Source organism: Pogona vitticeps, chromosome 2, assembly GCF_051106095.1.
Source record: "Pogona vitticeps strain Pit_001003342236 chromosome 2, PviZW2.1, whole genome shotgun sequence".
NCBI lineage: Eukaryota > Metazoa > Chordata > Lepidosauria > Squamata > Agamidae > Pogona > Pogona vitticeps.
In genome coordinates this window covers 189,499,502-189,524,100 of record NC_135784.1, presented here as the reverse complement: position 1 = coordinate 189,524,100, position 24,599 = coordinate 189,499,502, and the positions used below count along the sequence as shown (strand labels likewise).

At 43.2% G+C, this 24,599-nt stretch overlaps 1 protein-coding gene across 1 annotated transcript in view; it reads left to right on the top strand.

Annotated features, from left to right (window-relative positions):
• ATP6V1A (ATPase H+ transporting V1 subunit A) overlaps positions 1-18,693 on the top strand; it is a 39,189-nt gene extending 20,496 nt beyond the window's left edge. The window contains exons 6-15 of the mRNA XM_020789501.3: positions 1,348-1,499; positions 3,794-3,956; positions 5,488-5,596; positions 6,495-6,617; positions 6,711-6,825; positions 8,935-8,998; positions 12,687-12,890; positions 15,093-15,187; positions 16,058-16,229; positions 16,733-18,693. Of these exons, the coding sequence (XP_020645160.1) occupies positions 1,348-1,499; positions 3,794-3,956; positions 5,488-5,596; positions 6,495-6,617; positions 6,711-6,825; positions 8,935-8,998; positions 12,687-12,890; positions 15,093-15,187; positions 16,058-16,229; positions 16,733-16,825 (1,290 nt within the window). The 3' untranslated portion in view covers positions 16,826-18,693. The remainder of the gene's footprint in view (positions 1-1,347; positions 1,500-3,793; positions 3,957-5,487; positions 5,597-6,494; positions 6,618-6,710; positions 6,826-8,934; positions 8,999-12,686; positions 12,891-15,092; positions 15,188-16,057; positions 16,230-16,732) is intronic.
• Positions 18,694-24,599: the final 5,906 nt, after the last annotated feature.

Sequence of the window (24,599 nt, the reverse complement as noted above, 5' to 3'; positions counted from 1 at the left end):
GAAGAGAAAGGTCTTTTCCTGTTTGCAGAAGGACAGCAAAGATGGGGCCAGCCTGGCCTCCTGTGCAAAGGAATTCATGCCTTTGGGAGCAGCAACAAGAAAGGCCCTCTCCCATGTCCCCTATAAACACATATGCGAAGATAGTGGAACCAAGGGAAAGGCCTCCCTGATGATCCTAAAACCCAAGCAGGCTCAAAAGTTGCATTCACAGGACCTGCATCAACTGTACTGACTTCTTTGCCACTGCAGCTGCTTCAGAATAGGCCTTAAGAGTGGGTCTTAGACCATGTTCAGTTGGATTCATTCTTGCGTTTTCTTCCCTCATCTCTGTAGTCTCCATTCCGCTTGTTTCCTCCCCACCAGATCCCTGGTAAACCAGGGGGTCAGTTTGATTCTGTTTCATGGGATGGGATGCTTAGGAGCCATTTCCCTGTTCCAGATGTCAAACAGAGCTTTAATAGAATTACTTACCAAGGCAGGAGAAAACTCCCTCAAACCCATCAGGAAACCATTTGGATCCATCAGCCTCCTGGACTATTTTCATCGATCCCTCATCCCTGGTGAGGCTTTTGAGTTCCATCGAGTCTAAACCCCTCCATGTCATGATTTGTCCATGACAACAGGAATTCCTCCACACCCAGATCACCAGCATATACCCCAGTATAGAAAACCAGGTTTAAAGTGTATCCTGCAGCATGGATGGGGCCAGATGCCATTTGGGACAGACTCACAGTTGTCATGGAGGACATGAAGTCCTGAGCCACTCCTGACAAAGCTGCAGCGGAATGGCTGTTGAAACATCCCAGCACAACAAGCCAAGGGGACTCCACTTATTCAGACTGTTTAAAATTGGGAACAGTTTAGAGACATCCATCACCCTCTTGCTCTCCCCTCTTACATAGTGCTGAAGCTACTATCCCCCATCATATCTCCCCCTGCCCTGTAAAGTTATGAAGGCCACTCCCAGATGTCCCTCATTACTCCCCTTCTCATGAAAATACATCTCTCTGGCACTGCCTCTGGCAAAATGTCTGTCTTAATATACCTGCAGGAGGGGAGCCACAAACACAGTCAGGGAGCCCAGAGATCATAGAAGTAGGGATCTGTCTTCCCATTACAGGGGTAGCTTACAGAGATATTCAGCAAAAGTGGCTTGGTGAGGGAATACCATTAGCACCACACCCCTTTGCTTTCTCATCTCTCACTCCCTTTGACTGCGTGACCCCACTTCTGAATAGAAACCTCATGGATCTTGACTGATGTCAACAGTGGGCTGTGGTCTAGGTGGCTTTTTTCCTTGTGGCCATTTCTGTGTGTTTCCAGTCTGATTTTGTTTCTGTCTTTTAGGATGTTGTCTTGGAACTAGAGTTCGAAGGAGTCAAGGAGAAATTCACTATGGTCCAGGTCTGGCCTGTACGACAAGTGCGCCCTGTTACAGAAAAGCTGCCTGCCAATCATCCTCTTCTAACTGGTCAAAGAGTCCTGGATGCACTCTTTCCGTAAGTGGCAACTGTGTTTTGCATCATGGGTTGCTTGCTTTTTTTTAACATCAGAAAGTGTTCTTATAATGCCATAGAATGCAGTATTCGAAATATTTCTTGGTTATTTTTAGTAAATCCCCATAACTGGAGTAACTGTGTGTGAAATGCTGTCAGTGCTAAATGCATGGAATTGACTTCCACTGTTAAAGAGCTGAAACACTTCCTGATGTAGCATCATATGCATCAATACATGGTATATTGAAAGTAGTGTCTAGAAAAGTCACTGTAGTTCAGGCAGAGACAGAACAGTTCTTTCTGTTTTTTACCATTTTTATTCAGGAATGTGTATAAAAGACTCATGTAACATGTGATGGACTAGGGTTTTTTTTTTTGTGGTATTTTCCACAGTGCTAGAGAGGGTGATGTTAAATTTCTAGATGTGTCATGCTCTCTGTTCTGATCTGCATCACTAATGAATCAGTGTAGGTTGGAGGAGTTTTATTCATTTTTCTGCTTTATGTAAACTGCCCAGAATAGTGCTGTGCAGTAATGGAGTGGTGTGTATATGCGTGTGTTTGTATTTCCCAATAAAACTTCACCTCGCAACTCATAGAAAACAAGAAACAGTGCATGGACTAATGCTGTAGGAACTGTGCATTCTTATCCTAGCTATACTAGAATTTGTACTGTAGAGAGAGAAACTTCATCCTCCACCTAGAGATGTTCTAAACATTTTGCAAGGGCTGGTCTTGAACTAGAAAAAGTGCCTGGGAGCAGATTCATAGACTGAAGATCAAGATCCTCACCAAGTAAGGGTTCATCCTTTAACCCATTGCTCCTTTCAAAAAAGGAACGATCAAGCCTGTTCCCCAGAGGTCAAGCGCACTTAGGGACCACTATACATTTTAATTTATATGCCCTCAATTTGCTTCCAACAGGGTTTTCTAACAGGGTTTCCAAGGCATGTGAGATGTATAAGGAGTGGTTTCCCATTGCCACCCAGTTTCCATGGCCAACTGGGAATTTGAACTCTGGTCTCCTGAGTCCTAGTCTGACACACTGTCCACCACACTGGATTTCAAGTATTTTAATATGAACACATAAAAATGGGGGATGCAGAAATCATCATCAGCCTAAAATTGCCGAACTGCTCAGTGCTGAGACACCATTTCAGAAAGATGACTTCATGTTCTGACTTAACATTGCTATTGTGCAATAGCTTCCTAGCTTTGGCAGGCTTCCTGGAAGCAGCAGCCTTTGGTAACTTTGTCTTGTTCCTATACTTTGCATATGCAGACAAGCTTTTCCAGTATTGAATACTTACATCCAGACTCCTGTCCATAGCCAGAATCTTTATGAAACTCCTGCTGGCTAAGGAAGGATGTCAGCGTGTCCAAGAAATGGTCCTATTTTCATACCAGACAGCATACTGATAAAATCACACCCTTAGGAGCAGAGGATGAAGGGTGTCAGCTGTGTAGTCATCCCTCTTTGGGTTTATTGTTTCTTCATACCACTTAAAGCACTCTCTGAGTGGTTTACAAATTAATTATGCAGGCTACACATTGTCGCCCTCGCAGGCTGGGTACTCATTTTACTGACCTTGGAAGGATAGAAGGCTGAGTTAACCTTGAGCCGGCTACCTGGGATTGAACCCCAGGTCGTGAGCACAGTTTTGGCTGCAGTACAGCGGTTTAACCACTGCACCATAAAACTCTCTATATAGAACAGACAGATGTGTCAGGCTGTTAGAATGGGTAGGAGGAGGCAGTGCTGGGAAAGAATAGGAGGGCAGTGTTCAAAGACAAACTGTTGTTATATAATTTTAAAACAATGTTATTCATTCATTTATTTTTAAAATCATACTCATGCTTCTGCAGGTGGCCATATTTGGAAGATGTTGCCCTGTATTTCCAGTGGAACAAAATATTTATCCAAGAGATCTTATTTCTGGCAGTTTTTCTGCCATCTGAGTTGTAAAAGGAAATTCTGAATGTTTAGTTCCAGACTGACCTATGACCACAGAGGTTTGTAGAGAGGCTTTCTATCACAGAAATTATAGAAGGGCATCTAGGCTCTGCCAGGACCTCCCACAGGTGCCTCTTGCATTTTGTTAGTTATTCTAATTCATTTATTAACAATTTAAGATTTTTTTTTCTGTTGCAGGTTTCTTTAAGGTTTAAGTATACCTTTTGGGGGAAAAAGGTCCTTTCACTATAGGGGTTGATTTGCACAGCGCAGTCTCTTTAAGTTACCAGTTGTCAATTGTGCTCTCTGATCTGACTGTGAATCTATCATGTATTCTTCCTCAGGTGTGTTCAAGGAGGTACAACGGCTATCCCTGGAGCTTTTGGCTGTGGAAAGACTGTGATTTCACAGTCTCTGTCAAAATATTCCAACAGTGATGTTATCATCTACGTAGGCTGCGGAGAACGAGGAAATGAAATGTCTGAAGTGCTTAGAGACTTTCCAGAGGTTGGTGCTGACTATGGGAGACATGTTTGTGTGGCTTTCAGAAGGAGGTTCTTGGTGCTATGATGCCGTTTGAGTTGGCTTTTTAAGGGGAAATGTGCAGAGGAGTCACTGTGGTTAAGAACAGATTATAGTCTATTTGCTGTCTTAAGACATTTGAGAAGAGACTGCAGATGAGTCCTAATCCGTAAGAGCAGACTAAGATCTGAATCACTATGCTTGTTTTCCTTCTGTCGAACAAATACAAACAATACATTTATATGCCATTTCAAGTTCTTCTGCTATATAAACTTTACATTATTTTCAAATATTTGATGAAGAGAAATATCATTAAGTTACATTTCTGTCATCAGTGTTACAGTATCTTGAGACCAATTCAAGACTTTTATCTTTTTTTATTGGAATACTTTAGAAATATTTTAAAGTCTGATCAAGCAGTAGCATAGACTTCCCTTAAATTTTTAAGAAGTGACATTTTAAAATGGCAGTTCTTCATCGTGGTCTCTGTGAAATCACGTGTGGGTTGTCCCACCCCTGGAAGGAGCAATCTTGGAGTCTTCTAGAACTTGCAGAAGTATTAGAACACACCCCTTCTCAGTGTGCACTGCGCTTCACTTAATGAGGGTGGCGGTGACTGCAGGAGCAAGGTTGAGTGCTAAGAGAGCCGAGTTAAGGGGTGTATGTGATTGTTTCCAAATAAGCTTCACTTGCTAGGTAGGCCTATGCATCAGTATTCCTCTGATCCTATAGATCAATTCCCTTGATTCAAGGCACAATTTGCCATAGCTGGAGGCAAACAACGTTTTCTTTCCCCTACCTTTAGCATCTCTGCATTTCTCTGCAACTGTTACTCTTTTCAAGGTAAACATAGTTGTTGTGTGTTAAGAAGCTTCCTTTTGAATCCTGTGCAAACACAGACCTACCTCAGTGTGTCAGTTTAAAATATGCAGTCAATATAAATTATCCACAAGGTTTCAGAAGCGAGGACAAGTGCTTTTGTAAGAGCAATAAGAGAAGCTCTTACCCTGCGATCACCTCTTGTATTTTCTCTTTATTTGTTATTGTTATGTCCATTTTTGCTCTGACTTATGGTGCCCCTATGACTAAGCACTCTTCAAAATGGCCTGCCCATTTTCTCTTTAGCTTGGCATCTCTGAATTCCAGTGTGATGGGCAGACTGGGTATGAGCAGAAAATGTTCTGCTGCTGCTCAGACTGAGTTGCAATGACTAGTGTCAACCTTGTGAATGAGTTTACAAATGCTGATTCATTTCTGCTACTTTGTACTTGGTGTGCCAGACAAGTTCTTGTTGAGCACAGTGCTTCAGGGCAGACAGTTTATTTTTTGATCACGTTAAAACAGGCACATAAGGCAACCAGGACCTTGGGATCGAACTTCTGAAGGACTCTCAATGTAATGAAGCAATTTCAGCGATTGCTGGGAACCGTTTACCTCTGTTTAGATGTGGGAATATTGTGGTGTCAAGCCAGTTGAGTCCTGTGTCCTTTAAACAGTTCAATCCTTTCCTCTGTAGCTCACCATGGAAGTTGGTGGCAAGGTAGAAAGCATTATGAAGAGAACTGCTCTTGTAGCAAATACCTCCAACATGCCTGTCGCTGCCAGGGAAGCTTCTATCTACACGGGTAAGAGAGGGGGAAGCAAGGGCAGTGTGGGCTGGTGCTTGATCCGTGGTCTTTCCAGTAGAGGGATTGCTGTTACCACCCTTCCTCAGTTCAAATGGTCTCATGTCTGTGATGTGCACCTTCAAGCACCACTGACAGTTTTCTAGATTGATGTTCATGTAGCACAGAGTGGAGGGGAGGGATTTTATTATATGTTCACTGTCTTCAGTGCTCTTTGCAAGGGTATGATATTTTTCTGTCCATTTCTCCTTCTGCCTCTTGGCAAAGTTGTTCAAAGGGACAAGCAGGCAAAGCAGGAGTGGCTGAGAATGGAAACTTGAGGAGTCCTTGGTTTTGAAATTTGACTGTACTTCTCAGGAAAGCCTCCATAAATCTCAATCCCCTGTATATCTGTAATACAAGTCTGCAAAAAGTGATACCATTCTATATTTTAAGAAAAATATAAACATCTAAAACTCTGTTTAATAACAATTGCAATACCAAATAATAACTACGGTATGTCCAAGATTATGTCTAAGGGGGCTGCTGGTGTTGTTGCTCTATGTGGCAAAGGAAAACTTGTATCATTCTAGGGCACTTCCTTTTTCTTCCTAACACTCTCATTCAAGAATATGGTAGACTTTTCTATGTATTTTAGAGCTTGTTTTAAAAAAGAAAAGAATTCCTGTCAAATATCAATAATGGCTGGAGATAAGGCTCTGTAAATAGGATTGGAAAGTGAGAATGAAGAAAGAATCCAAAGGGGCAATGCGGTGGTCCTCCTTATTTCTTTCGTTCACTTGCTCTTACACAGATCTAGAGAGTCTAGAAATGCTTCTGGGGGGTTTCTTGGTAACTCATACAAGGGCAGGATCTTTGATTTCTGTGACTTCTTATCTGCTATTGCTGTTTGTTGCAGGGATCACTCTGTCTGAATATTTCCGTGACATGGGCTACCATGTCAGCATGATGGCGGATTCCACATCCAGATGGGCTGAAGCCCTTCGAGAAATTTCAGGGCGCCTTGCTGAGATGCCTGCAGGTGAGTGTTCCCATTTCTATGTCCGTGCTTGAAAGTGAGTCATAAATCTCTTGTGGCTGTTGAAACTAACTTGATCTGTGTTGTCGTTTGCAGACAGTGGTTATCCTGCTTATCTTGGTGCCCGTCTGGCTTCTTTCTATGAGCGGGCCGGCAGAGTGAAATGTCTTGGGAACCCAGAGAGGGAAGGGAGTGTCAGCATTGTTGGCGCGTGAGTATTTATCCTTCTTTCTTTTGTTATAGTTTGTATTTGTTAAGTCAAGTGGCAGTAACTATTTGGCCAGTTCTCCTTATATAAGGCAAATAATCCCTCTGCTAAGGAGCTATCTGTATGTGGAAACCTAGGCAGGTGATGGAAAGAAAGCCTTTCTGTCGGTATTAAACCAAGAAGGCTTGTACAGACCTTTGCTGGCAAACTTGGTCAAGAGGAAGAGTGCAGTAAAGGCCAAGCCCAGAACAAGTCATTATGAAATGGCCAGACTATAGATAGGGATATTGCTCTTCTGAGGAGCTGATGCTGTTGATACTCCTGCATGTTATGAAAATTTCCAGAAAAAAATCAATGGCTGATTTGCACTTCACATCTGGTTAGTTGGTGGCCATTTTATTTCAAACTGAAATGTGTATTGTTGAAAAGCATAGTTAAAGCTGGTATTTGATGCCAGTAACTTACCTTCTCCTGATTACTTTGTGAACTGATTCTTAACTCAGTGCCTGACTAGTGATTTGGATATGAAAAAGTCCTCAAAAGAGAACCATCTTGACAAAGTATAATTAATAATGGGAAGGTGACATCTGCTTCTAGAAACAGGAGCCACCTCAATGTGGAAATGTTGGCTTCAACACTGAAACATAAGGAGGTGACAGGGGGCACAACATGTGGTCCTGAGAAAGTGGCAAACATAACTTGCTAAAAAGTAGAAGACAGAACTCAGGGGAGGAAGTTATGTATGTGAGAGAGAAACACGGAGACGTGTCTCATTATTTCTGTCATTTGTAGTCTTTGATGCCATGATTTTGGATATCCATGGAAAATGATGCAATATTTATTTATTTATTTATTTATTTGATTTATATCCCGCCCATCTGGTATATTTATACCACTCTGAGCGGCTAACATCAGCATATATACAATTAAAATAATATAAAGCCAAAAACATCAATCATTAACAAACCATACCGAAAATAATAAATGATAGATAGATAAAAGAGAGAGAATAAATTAGATTAAATGCTGGCAGGAGGAAGGCCCTGGACGTAAAACCATGTTTTTAGTTGAGTTTTAAATGTACCCAGCGTGGGGGCCGCGCGAATCTCAGGAGGGAGATTATTCCAAAGGCGAGGAGCCACCGCCGAGAAGGCCCGGTTTCGTGTCTTTTCCCTCCGGACCTCCCTCGGCGTCAGGCTCCTCAACATCTCAATATCTTTTAGGAAGCATGCATCTAGAGAAATATGGATCTTATCCATTCACCTTTGGATAGGCATCCCTTTCTGAATGTTCTTATTCCTTCTAATTTGTGCATGATTTTTCTAACAAAGACCATAGTTTGGTGCTTTGCATGCATAGGGTTTCCTTTTCAAGCACTGTCAGTTTTAGGTATCACTGTGAAACGCTCTCATCTTAAACCCTGGAGAGCAGAAGCCGATCAGAGATGACAGTGCCAAGCTAAATAGAACAGTAGACCTTTTCCCATATAAGGCACTTTCCTGTGTTCCCATAGCAGTCTGGCAAAATGAATCAGATTGGATAATTGTCTTATCCAGTGAAACTGTGATATTCTGCTTGAAAATGGAAACTGGGCAACTGTGACACTCTGGGGCTGGAGGTATTAATCAGCAGGTGGAGAAAGCTGAAAAGATTGGGTTGGTTTTCTTTTGCAATATTGAATCAATATTGCAATTCAATATCCACTCAGAAAAGATTTGACGTAGAATCACAGAATAAGAGAGTTGGAAGAGGCCTATCAAGCCATCGAATCCAACCTCATGCTCAGTGTGGGAATCCATGCAGAAATGGCATGTATGTGATGACTGCTTTTATTGTACCTTTTAAATTAATGGCAGCTTCAACAAAAGGTGCAGTTCATGGAATAATCATAAAACCAGGATTTTTGCATTCTGAGTGGCCCCAGGAACAAAGCTTACAATTTAGCACCAACTCAATGTTTTAGAAGTTATTGGGATTACTTTTCTCACATGACTGTGTCAAATTTGTATTTCAGAAACAGATGAGTTTGGTTATTAGATCTAGATTAAGTTCTCTTGCATCTGACATTAATGCCTTTCCCCTTCTGTCTCTCTTGCATTCCCTCCTACTCAGTGTATCTCCTCCTGGAGGTGACTTCTCTGACCCAGTGACTTCTGCTACTCTGGGTATCGTTCAGGTAGGCTGAGGCTACGTTTTCTCAGTAGAATGTAAGCATTCATTTTAAATGTGGCCCACATCAGTGATAGGAAGAATAAATCAACATTGTTGGCTTTCTGGATCAGAGCTGGAGCCTGTCAACCTGGCTGTGGTCGGGTACTGGGCCTGCCTGCGTGCCAAGCTTTCCAATGATTCATAGCATTTTGCTTCTTTTAGCCTGGGGTCTTGTGCCCAGCCCACCTAGTCCAACACTAAGCTTGACTGTAACTCCCTAAGCTCTTTGGCAGATATCTTTTCACAGTGGTTCTGGGGCAGGTCAGCCTTGACATTCAATAAGTGCCCCTCCTTGGTTGAGCAGGCAAGGTCTACTAGCAAGAATGACACTAAGGGAAGAGACTTCCCCTCAGCTCTAAAACTGGCCCCGTGTGGGCTATTAGGAAGCAGGGTTGCTTGTGTCTAAGATGTTGCAACACCTCTTGAGCTTTGCTTTAGCTGTTTATTGCTTTTTGGGAGAGGAGGATTATTTTAAGCAGCTTGCTTAACAATGTGTATATTAGGTATGCTGTTTGCCAGTTGTACATTATACATATCAGTACATATAAGAAAGGAAAGTGAACAGAATATATATGTTTGTGAACAAGATTATATGTGATAAAAGAAATAGCAAATGTCATGCCAATCTTCAAAAAGGGGGTGAGGGGGGACCCAGGAAACTACAGGCCGGTTAGCCTAACGTCTGTTCCAAGGAAGATGGTGGAAAACCTCATCCAAGATAAAATCTTAAAACACATAGAAGAACAAGCCTTGCTGAGGGAAAATCAGCATGGGTTCTGTAAGGGTATGTCTTGCCTCACAAAGCTTTTAGAATTCTTTGAAAAGGTCAACAGGCATGTGGAAACGGGGAACCAGTAGATATTGTCTATTTGGATTTTCAGAAGGCGTTTGATGCGGTCTCTCACCAAAGGCTGCTAAGAAAACTCCACAGTCAGGGGATAAGAGGGCAGGTCCTCTTATGGATTGAGAATTGGTTGAGAACCAGGAAACAGAAAGTAGGTGTCAGTGGGGAATTTTCATAGTGGAGAGAGGTGAAAAGCGGTGTGCCCCAGGAATCTGTCCTGTTCATACATGACTTGGAGACAGGGATAAATAGTGAGGTGGCCAAGTTTGCAGATGGCATTAAAATTTTTCCAGGTGGTGAAGACCAAAAGGGATTGTAAAGAGCTCCAGAAGGATCTCTCTAAATTGGGAGAATGGGCAGCAAGATGGCAAATGCATTTCAATATAAGAAAATGTAGAGTAATGCACATTGGGGCAAAAAATCAAAACTTCACTTATCAGCTAATGGGTTCTGAGCTGCCTGTGACAGATCAGGAAAGAGATCTTGGTGTGCTAATAGACAGCTCAGTGAAAGTGTCAACCCAGTGTGTGGCAGCAGTGAAGGAGGCCAATTCCATGCTAGGTATCATTTAAAAGAGGGATTGAAAATAAAACAGCCAACATTATAATGCCATTGTACCTGGAGTATTATGTACAGTTCTGGTTGCTGCATCTCAAAAAAGACATCGTGGAGCTGGGAAAGATGCAGAAGAGAGCGACTAAAATGAGGGCTGGGCTGGGGCACCTCCCTTATGAGGAAAGGCTACAGCATTTGGGGCTCTTTAGTCTAGAGAAAAGGCACCTGAGGGGGGGGACATGACTGAGACATATAAAATTATGCAGGGGATGGATAAAGTGGATAGAGGGAGCTCTTTTCCCTCTCATGCAATACTACAGACATCTACTCAAATCGAGCGTTGGAAGAGTGAGAACAGATAAAAGAAAATATATTTTTACCTAGCGTGTTGTTAGTCTGTGGAACTCCTTGCCACAGGATGTGATGGCATCCGGCCTAGATGCCTTTAAAAGGGGATTGGACACATTTCTGGAGGAAAAGTCCATCACAGGTTACAAGCCATGACAGGGGTGTATAATCTCCAGGCTTAAAAGGAAGGTACCTCCAAATGCCAGATGCAGGGGAAGGGTATCAGGAGACAGGGATCTAGTGGTCTCATGTGCTTCCAGAGGCATCTGTTGGAGCCACTGTGAGATACAGGAAGCTGGACTAGTTGGGCCCTTGGCCTGATCCAGCAGGGCTCTTCTTATGTTCTTATGTACATGCAAACACATATGTATTGCCTAGACTCCTTGTTAACATTAGTAACTGATTCAGAAATTTGCTGAAAGGGTTGAGAAAATGAGAGTGAGCATCTGAACAAGCTCTGTTTTCCTGCCTTCTTAAGTTCATATTTTAAGCAATTTGAAGTTAAGTGTCTCAAAGAGGCAGAAGAAGTGTACTGGAGAAGAATGGCTTTACTCAGTCTTCTTTCTCTGGAGCAAGTAGCTCCACTGCCTCCCTGGCACACAGATTTGAACTTGACAAAGGCAGTTGGCACCACTGACACTTCTGAAGTACATGTACAATGGAAATAGTTGGCAGCCCCGCCTTCGTCGCCCATGCAAGAAACTCTAGTCCTTGCTGCTCAAGGGTCACGAAAACAGGCCAGCTTTTGACCTAGAAGCATAATGGAGAAGCGTGGCACTGCCCTGTTTCCCTCCTATTCTGGGCAAGGAGCTCCTTTTCCCTTTCTAACATGTTTGGACTATAGCAAGAGCCAAAGAGTACAGTATTACAACAGCCCAAGACTAATTATGAAGAAAATGAAGAGGATTGGTAGCTCCCCTTTCCCTCATCTCATGAGTAGAGATGGGGGCTTCATATTCATATATGAATACGAGGCCCCCCAGCACAAGTGGCCAGCCTGATTACCTCCCACCCCACCCCCGAGACCTCACAGGGCCACTTACCTGGAGGAATCTCTCCTTTGCCCCAATCGCGGCAGTAGCTTGGATGCCACAGCCCCACCTCTCTGCTTGCCCAGCCACACCAGCAAGGGGGCAGGAGGACAAGTCTCCCTGCTCAGCTGCGGAGTGGTTGGGTGAGCAGGGCGGCGGGGCTGCAGCAGCCAAACTACTGCCGTGATTGGGACAAAGGAGATGATGCCGGCCACATTAATTATATTTTGAAGCAACTGGAGTTAGGGCCATTTGAGAGAGATTTACTTAATGGGGAATTAACAGCAGTAGACAAATGTAGCAGTTGAGTTTTAATTTGGGAGCCTTTCGTGGCTTTCTCTATGCAGTTCTCCCAACAGGAGATAGTTGGTTCCCAGAAATGAGATGAATTGTCCTTCATATCAACTTAAGACCTGCTTCACGTAATGGCCTATATTCTTCTGTGGCCAAGAAGCTTAGTCAGTCTTAATTACACCATCCTTTCTCAGTTTAACCTACCCTACAAAATGATTGTGGGGCTTATATGACAGAGCCCTATAAAAACTGCAGGGTGGCCTTTGGAAGCTGACAGAAATGCAAATATAATGGAATATGCTGTTTTCTTCTGGACTCTCTCTCTCTCTCTCTCTCTCTCTCTCTCTCACACACACACACACACACACACACACACACACAGTTTTCTTCTGGACTCTCTCTCTCTCTCTCACACACACACACACACACACCCACACACACACACACACAGAGAGAGAGAGAGAGAGAGAGAGAGAGAGAGAGAGAGAGAGAGAGAGAGAGAGAGTTTTATTAGCCAGTTCTGCAAAAGTAATTGATTCTCACTTAGTCTGGTTCTATTTAAAACTTCTTTTTCTTGGCAGGTGTTCTGGGGCTTGGATAAGAAGCTTGCTCAGCGTAAGCATTTCCCATCTGTGAACTGGCTGATCAGCTACAGCAAGTACACTCGTGCTCTGGATGAATACTATGACAAGCACTTCACGGAGTTTGTCCCCTTGAGGACCAAAGCCAAGGAGATCTTACAGGAGGAGGAGGATCTTGCAGAGATTGTACAGCTGGTGGGGAAGGTGAGTGGAGAAGAAGGCTCTCAAAGGACAAAGGGGAAATATGCCGAGATATTAGATAGCGATTTTAATCTAAAGAACAAAGATGAACTAGCAGAACAAGTTATTATCTTAGACTGGTGGTCAATAAACTTGTTGAAATCAAGATACAGTGGTGCCCTGCAAGACGATGTTAATTTGTTCTGTGAAAATCGCTGTTTTGCAAAAACATCATCTTGCAAAATGCGGTTCCCCTTTAGAATGCATTGAAATCCATTTAATGCATTCCAGTGGGGAAAAATCGCCATCGTTTTGTGAAAATCGTCCATAGAGAAACCATTTCGTGAAGCGCGGATGAGCTGTCAAAAATCTCTGTCTTGCGAAAAACGATCCCGAAAACACCCGTTTTGCAAGTAGCGGACTCAGCTGTCAAAATCGTCGTCTTGCAAAAAACAGTCCCGAAAAAAAAGTCTTGCGAAGCACGGACTGAAACATCGTCCAGTGAAAATCGCCCATAGGAAACACAATTTGGAAATTGTGAAGGATTGTGTGGTAAAGTGGGCTCAAAATATAGGTCATAATATAGGACTAAGTGCCTGGTCACAAATTTGGCAACGAAATATTAAAATGACTAAATCTATAAATGTAAAAGAAAATATACACAAAATGTTTTACCAGTGTTATGTAACACCAGAGAAATTAACAAAAATGTATAAAAATGTTTCTAATAAGTGTTGAAAATGTGAAAAGAAAGTAGGTAGCTTCTATCATGTGTGGTGGACATGCAATAGGACCAAGGACTTTTGGAAAATAATCCATGAAATGATACAGAAAAATTTAGGGGTTAAAATTGCTTTGACACCAGAAATCTTCTTGTTGAATATATTACCAGCTACACTTGAAAAAAAGCAAGACCTATTTGACCTTACATCTGATAACGGCAGCTAGAATTTTATATGCCAGTAAGTGGAAGACTACAAAGGTACCGACAAAGAAGGAATTTATTGAGAAGATTTTGGAAGTAGCAGAAATTGATATTTTGACAGATACACTAAATGACAAACTGGATAATAATAAATGGGAACCTCTTTACATCTGGATGAAATCTACATCAATTTAAGTAGAATAGATTAATACTATGTTAGAGAGTATAAGACAAGATTAAATGAATGGAATATATTGTAATAAATCACTCTCGTTACAACGGATAGAAAAGTAGAAAAAAATATAATAAAAATATTTTCTGAAAAAGATTATGCTGGGGATAGATAAAGTCAATAGAGAGAAGCTCTTTTCCCTCTCATGCAATGCCAGAACCAGGGGACATCCACTCAAATCGAGTGTTGAAAGAGCGAGAAGTGTTGCAGTGTTGTGTGTTCATCATGCAACTGTGACTGTGTATGACTGTGTACATATGTGCATGAGGCCTGTTTGTTATTTGTATAATTATATTGATAAACATTCAAAGAAAAGTGGGGAAATTGGCACACTAATGTATTTCTATATTGTCTGCTAGTATAACATAAAAATGAATCCAAAAGAGGGGGGGGAAGGATGTAAATGAGCTTACAATGTAGGGGTGAGGAAGATCTTTTTTCTGTTGAGGGTTGCATTCCCTTGGCATGATCTGCTGGAGAGGTGCCTGTTTGCAGTTGGTGGGTGCAAAGAAGAGATGGGCACAAACCGCGGTTTGGTGTAGCACGCGTGCAGGTGTTCCACAGGCACCCTTCCCCTCCTCCAGCAACAATTGTCCATTCACCACCAGCAGCGCATTTCCCTACTCTGCCTCCTCCAGCGACTGCCCACTCAGATGGAGAGGCAGGGCAAGGAAACCTGTGGCGGAGGGAAGCACACTGCTGCTAGTGAGTGGACGATTGCGTGGAGGAGTTGGGAGAGGGAAGCATGCTGCTGGCAGTGGGTGGGCGATCATGTGGAGGAGGCGGGGAGGGAAGCGTGCGGCACGCGCAGAACACCTGTGTCGTCCCTGCACTGAACCGTGGTTTGTGCGCATTTCTAGCCCAAAGTCAAAACTGAGGAGAGCCACCTCATGGTGCTGGAAGAGAGACGGTACTGTGGCCAGATTTTTAAGTCACTTCATGGTGGCTTTTCAACTTAAGTGAAATACTAAACTAAGTGGAGTTTGCAAATTGCAGATTCCTGCAATAATAATTGAACTAGAAGGATTTTGCATGCTAAACAGACCTTTTTCTCCCTTCCTCTCTCTAGGCTTCCTTGGCAGAAACAGATAAAATAACATTGGAAGTTGCCAAGCTCATTAAGGATGACTTCCTGCAGCAAAATGGATACACACCTTATGACAGGTATGAAGTAGACAGTTTCTCTTCCTCTTTCACAAGCTTTAAAATGCCTGCTTGAGATATTGCTTCAGTGTAATTCAGCAATCCCTTGCAAATCAAGAAAACAGGCACTTTGCAGGGAAACAAGGCAGCTTCATTCCTATTCCAAAGTTGGGTAAGCCATGGACAGGTTGCTACCTCTCCAACCTGGGAGAGATACAGTCCAGTTGATGTGCTGGGCTGTGAGGAACAAAATATTTGTTCTAGTATTGCTAAGAGCCATGCCAGGGCAGCACTTATGATTGTGATTGCCAGTCCGCGGGTGGGGAGAAAAGCTTTAGCTTCTGTAGTAGTTGGGGTTGACTGCTTCCCTGATCGTACTGGCAACAGCAGAGAAGCAGTGACACTGTTTAACCTTATTCCCATCCCAGCAAGATCGTAATTGCTTAGGGTCCTAAGCCAGAATCCTAATGTTGATTTGTATGTGCATACAAGAAAGTGCATAAATAAAATTACGGCTCATTAACAAGATGCTAGTTATGGGTAGCACCTTCTTAATTAGCAGTAATTTGCTACAAGAACTTAGGCAGTTTCCTCTACACAAGTGTTAATTTGCAGCAGAGTTCTGGCCATACTATTCTGATATATTTCAACTGTTTTTTACTGTCATCCAATAAAAATGCTATTCCATTCTTTACATGTCTGTGTGGGAGTGTTCTTGAACATGTTGCAGGAACATATGCTCACCATTAGCATTTTCATAGTACAGCAACATTTTGTTCTGAAGAATGAGAGCCCAAGAGTAAAATTCTCTGAAAGGTGAAAGCATGAACATTCATTTAGATTCATTTAGCGGCTTTTCGGTCTTATGACTCAGTAACTATACTATTTCAGGTTCTGCCCATTTTATAAGACAGTGGGGATGCTCTCCAACATGATTGCATTTTATGATATGGCACGTCGAGCAGTTGAAACTACAGCCCAGAGTGACAATAAAATTACTTGGTCCATTATCAGAGAGAACATGAGTGAGATCCTCTACCGGCTCACCTCTATGAAATTCAAGGTATGTTGTTTATTTTGGCATTCCTTCTCTTTTCTGTGCTCCGGGACTGGGGCACAAGTTCTTAGAATTTGGACTTTCCTCTGGGGAAAGCTTTGAAAAATTCAGGCATCTTTTACTCAACTAGGAATATCTCATCTTCATAATTGCTATATTTAAACAAAAAACTAAAGAGATGTGATAGACAATATTTACTCCAAAGTGACCCTGCTAAATATAATGTTTGATGGCTTTATAAGTACTTGCTGCGGTTAGTAAGACAAGTTGGGCAGCTTTTATTCCATTCCTGTACCTTCAGGGCAGGATCAGTGGCCTTCTGCATGTTTTTTGGCCCACAGCTCCCATCAGCTTTGGTGATGTTGTAGCTGGAAAACATTTGGAGGGTCACAGTCATCCTCCTCCATCGCTGTGGGCAGAGACTATTCAAGGGGGAATTTCGTGCCAGCCACTTCTGCTTTCCAAAATATGCTTAAGCTGTTTCTTAGCCCTGACTTGTTAAATTTCAGGACCCAGTGAAAGACGGAGAGGCAAAGATCAAAGCAGACTATGCCCAGCTTTTTGAAGACATGCAGAATGCATTCCGCAGTTTGGAAGACTAGAGCATGGCCTTCCTGGAGCCCCAACTTGAGTGCGTTCCTCATCTCACCCTTCCTGTTTTACCAATGATAGAAGATGTACACTTTGCTGAAAAATTATTGTATCTTTAAAACATTCCTGTTTGGTTTGATAGCCCTCCTTGTGTAAGTGTGAATCTGAGCTTAATCGTCAAAAGCAGATCCTTGTAAAGGTTCCTGTAGGGCTGGAAGTGTCCTCTGCCAGACTGACCTCTTAGCAGACAGATTCTCTCTTTTTGGAAGAGAACCAAGAGAGGCAAGAGGGTAGATTGCTTCGGGGAGGAGGAAAGAACATGCAGGCTGTTGAATTCTGATGACACCAGAACAGTGGAAGCAGTATTTCTGGTTTAGAACTATGCATTTGTGGTAGTTCTGATGCTTCAGAGATAGGATTTATTTATTGTACTTCAAAGCTGCTCTTTGCCCCCATGAAAAACACAGGCATACAGCTGAGAATACTTAGTTTCAGTATGTCTTTGACACTTCCCTGTTTCAGCAGGTGTGCTAAAAATCTTCAGGATTGGAACTGCTGAATGAAGAGAAGCAACTATTCTTATCCAAGGATGTACAACTTTTCTTTAAATATAGATTATATTTGTTACTCAAAGCCATGGCTGCTTACAATTCTTACAGGAATACCTCTTGCCCCTCCTCTTATGTGCTCCCCTGGCCCCCCACCTGGAAACTCAGGCACATCGATGTGTGCAGCTTCTGCATCCTAATTTTCTTTTTCTCTAATGCCAGGTGTACGATAAACTGTGGACCACAAATCCAGACTTTTCCCCATTTTCTGCGGTGTTTCTAGCAGAATCTCTTAAGTTTATTAGAGCAAAATAAGAAACTCTAAATGGTTTTCTTTGACTCGTAGGTAAAAATAAGAAACTCAGTTCTGTAGAAGTCAAGACAGCAAGTTTTAAGGGAATATCAGTGCTGCAAACTTTGAATTTACAGAACGGAAGGTTCCCAAAGATCAGCCATTCCTGTCCTGCCTCTGATTTGCAAAACACATTAGTGACCCTGCTCAGATATTTCCATACCTCAGATCAGTTAACTATGGTTCCTGAAGCTCATATATAATCCCACTTCCAGTTACAACAAAGAGAATTCTAGTGTATCTAATCAGTGTAAATGAATGCCCATTGCACCACTGTTGTGAAATGGGATTCTAGCAAAAGCGAGAGAGAGAGCGTGCTTTCTCTCTCCAGAACTCTTTTCTGGTGGGTTCCCCCCCCCCCTTGGGCAGAATTTTAACTATCTTACTACTCTGTACAGCAGCAAACCTGGTAATAGGACTGAAAAACAGTTGAATGTTGCACATGGAACTTGTACATTTGTACAGTCAAGTGTAAGGCAAAACGCTCCAAATCTCTCCCTCCACCAGTTGAATGTGTTTGCAACAGGATTGCATTCACTTTGGGACTCTCCACGTCTGCAGCAAGGGGTATTAATTTTCATTGTGCTATGTTTACAAAGAGTGGTGTACGAATGATTAGTGTAAAGCTCTATTTTGTTAAAATCCTAATTGACTGTATTGCATTGTAGCATTTTGTGATCCAGCGGCTTTTAAGATGAGGCTGTGAGGTTTTACAAAAGATGTTTAATGCAGCTATTTATTGTCCTGTCCCTACCCAGAACTAGCAGTTCAGGTTCAAATATATGTCCATTTGTGTTGTACCTGTTTTCAGTGTTAAAAAAAGCCCCTATGTTCACTGTATTACTGCAAACTCTTTGATTCATCAACAAGTAAAAAGAATTTGGGGGGGGGGGGTCCTGTATAGTACATTGTATCTGTTGCTAAAAGTTGTGTACATTTGTTCAGATCACTGAGAATAAAAAGGGTAGTGAGAATGTAACTTTGTCCTGTCCTTCATGTAGCCAGCTGCACTCATTCCTGGAGATGTCTGATGTGGCTACAGTGACACGCGCCCTTGTTACAGCCAGGCTGGGGCTGCCTATGGAGAGTCTCTGGAAGTTTCAGCGGGTCCAAAATGCAGCAGCCAGATTGCTGACTGGGGCTGATTACAGGAATCACAGACCCCCACACCCCACCCCTTACAGCAACTCCACAGGCTGCCGGTTCATTGCCAGTCTGAATTCTAACTGCTGGTTCTGATCCATAAAGCCCTAAATCAGAGGTCCCCAATCTCCGGTCCGCAGCCCAGGGCCAGACCGGGCCGCCGAGACAGACCTCCCGCCCCACCCACTGCACACACTCACCCCTGCACAGCCCATTTGTGCCTTTGCACGCACTCTAGCACGCCCATGCAAGCGTCGTGCTGCTGTTTTCACATGCACACAAGCGTGAGTGCACTCGTGAGAGTGCTTGTTCACACATGTGCATGAGTGGGGAGGGGTGCCCCACCTTCCCAAGCCGGTCTGCGGACTGAAAAAGGTTGGGAACCGCTGCCCTAAATGGTTTGAGCCCAAGCCATCTCAAGGATCACATATTAGTGTTAAGATCATCAGGAGAGGCCTTTCTCTCAGTCCTGCCACTTTTAAAGATGCATTTTGTGGGGACGCAGGAAGTATTTCTCATCAGACAGGCTTCTCCTGAGTGGGGTTTTTAAACAGATTAAAAAATATTTTAAATGAGCAAAATAAAGCTTTTTGAGCTTCTAGTTAGCTATTCCTGAATCTAGAGCCTCAGTATGAAAACAAAAGCCAAAGTTAAATAATTCCTGCCAGCCTTATCTGTGTAGCTCAGTCTCAGCTTCTGCCATAATAGGTTTATGATAGACTGGAAATATATTTTTGGATTGAGAACTCAGAGGGGGCTGCCTCTCACTTTCTGAATTCTCATGTCTTGGGCCATTCTTGATTACAGAACATTTTGCTGCCTGAGGCAGAGCACAACATCGTGCCCACTCCCCATCCCTGATTCCATGTAGAGGAGTTGATTGGTTTGGCAGCTAAATCTTACTTCAGCAGTCCTAAAAGGGCACCCTCTTCACCATATCTGAGGCCAGAGGCAGTACTCTTGCATAGTTTTGAATTCCTGGTTAAATTCCTCTAGCTGCACAGCAGAAGTGCAGAGACTCACAGAGCAGAATGTAAGACCGTTGGTCCTTTTCCTCAGGCAGCCCCTCTGTTTTGGCGGGAAATAAAATAGGCTGAGTCTGTATAACATTAACATTGGAACTTTTATTCAACTCCACTTCCTCCAGCACATCTTTGAACTGGTTCAACGGGTTCAAATTAGGCAACAGGCCGTCCTCAACAATATTCAAACTCTGATCAAATTCCCATGGTGTTACAGGCAGCGGACCCCACATGGTCCCCTCGGCTCCCCCTGAGGAGGTGGGAGACTCCTCATGGCACAAATGGTCCCACAGCATTTATGTCTATACCACCCTCTTTCGTCGGGACCTTCGTGTTCTTCAGCTGTCAACTATTCACGCTCGCGTTGTAGCTCTAATTCCCTGGGCGCCACAATCACATTCCATTCCTTTATCAACTTACGCAGAGTAGTCTCTGTCACTCTTGGAGGATCGGGTAGCAGGCCTCCCTCTTTCAAATGGGGAAAGTCTTTTAACAACCCCTGGGTGCGGACCTTCTCAAATGCCCTACGTCTTTCCTCCCTCTTCTTTCTCTCATAGTCTTCCACCACTGAACTAAACCATACCATACCCTCCTCATTCTTATAACCCCCTCCAACTGTCACTTCAGACTCCTCCCACTCCTCGTCTGCCAAGCACACTTCTACTTTCACCTCTCCCCCTTTCTCTTTCGTCTCCTTTCCCTTTTCTTCTTCACTTTCACCACTAACTCGTCGACTCTTTTTTCCATCCTCTTTTTCCACTTTTACTTCTGCGGACGGCACACTCTTTATTTCCTGCACCTTCACACAGAATTACCTTCAAGTTCCTCAGATTAGTCCACCGTTGTACTCATTAACTGGCACAGTCTCAGTGACTGAGACATTAGTAACAGAAAAAGAAGAGTTTCATTACAATTGAACAAATCAAACAACAAATAACAAAACATGGCTGCTGTCAGCAACAGGCTTCAATAGCTGACAGACTCCCAACAAACAGAGAGGGTGGACATGAAGCAGAGAGCCAGGGCTCTCTGGATCAGAGGCAAGAAGGAACAATTGGTTACTGCTGATAGTCAGCCCAGCCCAGCCCAGCCCAGTAAGATCATTTCCAGCCACGCTCACTGGAGGCAGCACATGAGGTAGCAATAACTCCAACAGGAACTGCCTCCAACGCAGCATTGCTCAACTCTGTGCCCCAACATTTGTTGGCTTGAACAGCCACCTCACTCTGCCTAAAGATAGAGCTGGCCCTGCCACAACTCTCCATGAATCATTGCCTCAGGCCACAATGATTTGTGGGGGTGGAGTGTATTAAGTTCAATAAAGTATGTGACATTTGTCATGGAGTCATTAAGAGTCTGTATGAGAAAATGTGATGGGTACAAATTATACTTTCAGGAAAACAGGACAGTAATGGAAGAACAATGTTTTGGCCAGCAACACTGTATGCAGGGGGGAACCACACCAAGATCCAAACTGAAACTGGATGACAGGAAATGGTTGGGGAGTAGAAAATGAAGGAAAACTCATCTTTGCCTCCCCCTCCCAACAATATTCTGTTTCCATCACATTTATTACTTACATTTATATCCTGCCTTTTTCCATTTAGCTCAAGTCGGCATATTTGGCTCTCCTTCCCGTTTTGTCCTCCCAACAACCCTGCAACTGAGCAACACTCATGTAGGAGGTTTTGTGGCCAGGTGGGAATTTGAACCGAGGTGTCTTGAGCCCAACACGCTGACCATTATTGCACACTGTCCTGTGTTCACAAAGTAACAAATAAGATACCAGGAAGTGGCCGTTTTATGGCCCAAAATATAAGCTGCTATTTGCATTTCAAAGGAAGCTCCTTTGAAATGGCACTAGAAGTTTCAAACAAAATATCCACTTCCTGGTATCTTGCTTGCAAAATTGGGAGGACAACCCTGGCAGGAAGAGCTGCCCTTGCCGAATTCTGAGGCTAACCAGAATTTAAAAGAACCAGAATTACATGCCAACTGGGTTCACATGATCAAAAGCACATCTCATTTGGTCTTTGTCCCTAAGGACAGGATAGTCATAAATCTACTATCAAGCCGTGAAATAGATTCTAGGTGGAGGCTGACCACTAGCTTTGAATATTAAGTATTAAGACATTTGGAAAATACCCAGTGTCAAAATTTGCAAAGACAAATAGATTTAGTTGCCTGAAATCAACTGCCTTAAAAAAACACCCAAAATTTGCAGCCTCAGTATCAAAAATACCCCTGCAACATTAGAGGGCATTGTGGTTAGAAAACTTGCAAGTAATAGGGAAATGAGAGAGATGTGTAAGCTCCAGCAAGGAAAGTAGAAAGCAGACAAGGGCTGCTTGGCTTGTCACACTTAGCTCCGTCTGGTACCTGTATTTAGAGCTGCAGACTGTTATAAAGCACAGTGGCCACAGACAGTAGCATGGCTTTACAAAGTAGCATGGGGCAAATGATACTTTGTAAAGCCATGCTACTGCCCTATTTTATGTAGCTACTCCTTGAACTCACTGACTAGCCTAAAAACAATATACACCTAGAACCCCCACATCCTATGGGAATTGATTCCAAGACCCCTGTTGTCTATGTATGTAAATATATGTGTGTGTGTGTGTGTGTGTGTGTGTGTGTGTGTGTGTGTGTGTGTGTGTGTGTGTGTGTGTGTGTGTGTGTGTGTGTGTGTGTGTGTGTGTGTATTTTCACATGCATTACCAGAACTGGCCATGAGAGGGTGCTAGAGTATCATAGCACAGTCTCTGTTTCCCTCTAGTGCTGGTTCTGGTAATACATGTGAAAATAGTTTATACACACACACACACACACACACACACACAAATGTGTTATATATTCAGACTGTGGGTAAGCAAATCCATGGATACAGGGGTCTTACTGTAATTATCTCACTCCCCCAACCACTGTAATGCTAATTACAGTGGTTGGGCATTACAGTTGTTAGCATTACAGTGGTTTGGGGAGTGAGCACTGTAATGCTCACTCCCCCAACCACTGTAACGCTAACAACTGTTGCTAATCCCCTCCATGTACCATCAACTGTCCAAATCACTGTTCCTAAGTAAAATAGTAACAGAATTGGAGCACAGAAAGCATGGTCCTATGTGTCGCTGGAAAGAACCCTTGTCTCTCCACCATATTTTTCCTAATACTTACCCACCCATCTAACAGGCTCTAACAATTCACCCACAAGTGACTGTGTCCCATCTAAAGGCAAAGGGTAGGTTATAACTCTGTTTGATCACTAAAATAATCATGAACAAATGCTAGCTTTTGGCCGACATGGGTCTCCATAAGGAGTACAAGTCTAGCGTAAGAGGCTGTCAACTGAGCATAGTGTTCTCCTAAAGGCAAGGCAAGCCCACTGAAGTAACGTCTAAGTCTCTTGTACACATTAAAGTTTGCCTTTCCAGACTCTTTCAAGCAGAGAGTCCATCGGGCCTGACTTATTTCTGAAGCTTCTGGAAAGCAAAGGCATGTTCTTGCTCCTCCCCCCACAACAGCCCATGGAGATCAGTCTCCTGGAACCTCATACCAGGCCGGACTGCAGGAGTGGCCTGGAGATGCCTCTTCTCGTGAGAGACTTTCACTCGGGTGCTTGCTGCTTTGATCCTGGGCAGAAAGCCATCTGCCACAGGAACGAGCCATTTTGCCACAAAGTCTGATAGATTCACCTTTCCCTGGTTCTCAGTTTCTCAACTCTTGCTAATGACCATTATCTCAAAAAACAAAACAAAAAAACAATCAAAAACAACAAAAAAAACACCACTTGTTCTTCTTGAGGCAGTGCAACAGTACACCAAGAACCTTGATTTCCAAGTGTGCAAATTATTATTTTCTACAGATTGTCTCTATTCAAGAGTAAAAATAGATGTCCACATTTTTCAAATGTCACTTTCTAATAAATTACAAATGTATGTTCTCTTCCGATTCTTTCCCTGAGAATTGGGCAGCTTTTCAGAATCATGACACCTGGATGTTTTGAGAAATGACTTTGTAAGATAAAATGTTAACATAACTGAAGATAATCAGCATTTTTCAAAACATTCTGGATAACCAGTGGTGCTCACTTTTACTGACTCTTCACCGTTGAGCCCATGAACCGGAGTAAGAAACTTGACGTTCTTGAACTCCGGTTCCCATCAGTTCCACCCATTGTAGTCAAAGGTGAGAGAAGATGGCAACAGCTGCTCAACATCTGGAAGGGCCAGAGGTTTCCACATATCCCCTAGAAAAACAGCTTTAATTTCTCCTCATGCGGCCACTTCCTGGGTGTTCTTTTGGAGAGTCTGGGAACAACTTCATCCTATAGTGGGAGAGCTGATCCAGGCGGCCTTCCATGAACAGCACAACTGAGGTTGAAAAGCTGAGTTGGTTTTCTCTGTTCAAGCTTTCATGATCATAACGAGTTTTTATCTTTACTAGGACCAACTGGATCAGCATGTTACCCTAGTTCAGTGGTGGCAAACCTTTTTGTGCTCGCGTGCCCAAATTGGGGGGAGGGGGACAGTGGGTGGCGTTCCACCGCCACAATAGCCAGACCCGTAAGACCGGAACCAGAAGTGGCGGTTTAAGGGTGAATCATGGCGACGGACCCGGAGGACCTGGAAGTGGTGGCGGAAGGGGGAATCCCGGCTGCAGCCGCCTCATGAGGTTTGGCTACGCAGGGGGGCGGGGGGAGTAGTGACCTATGGCTCACGTG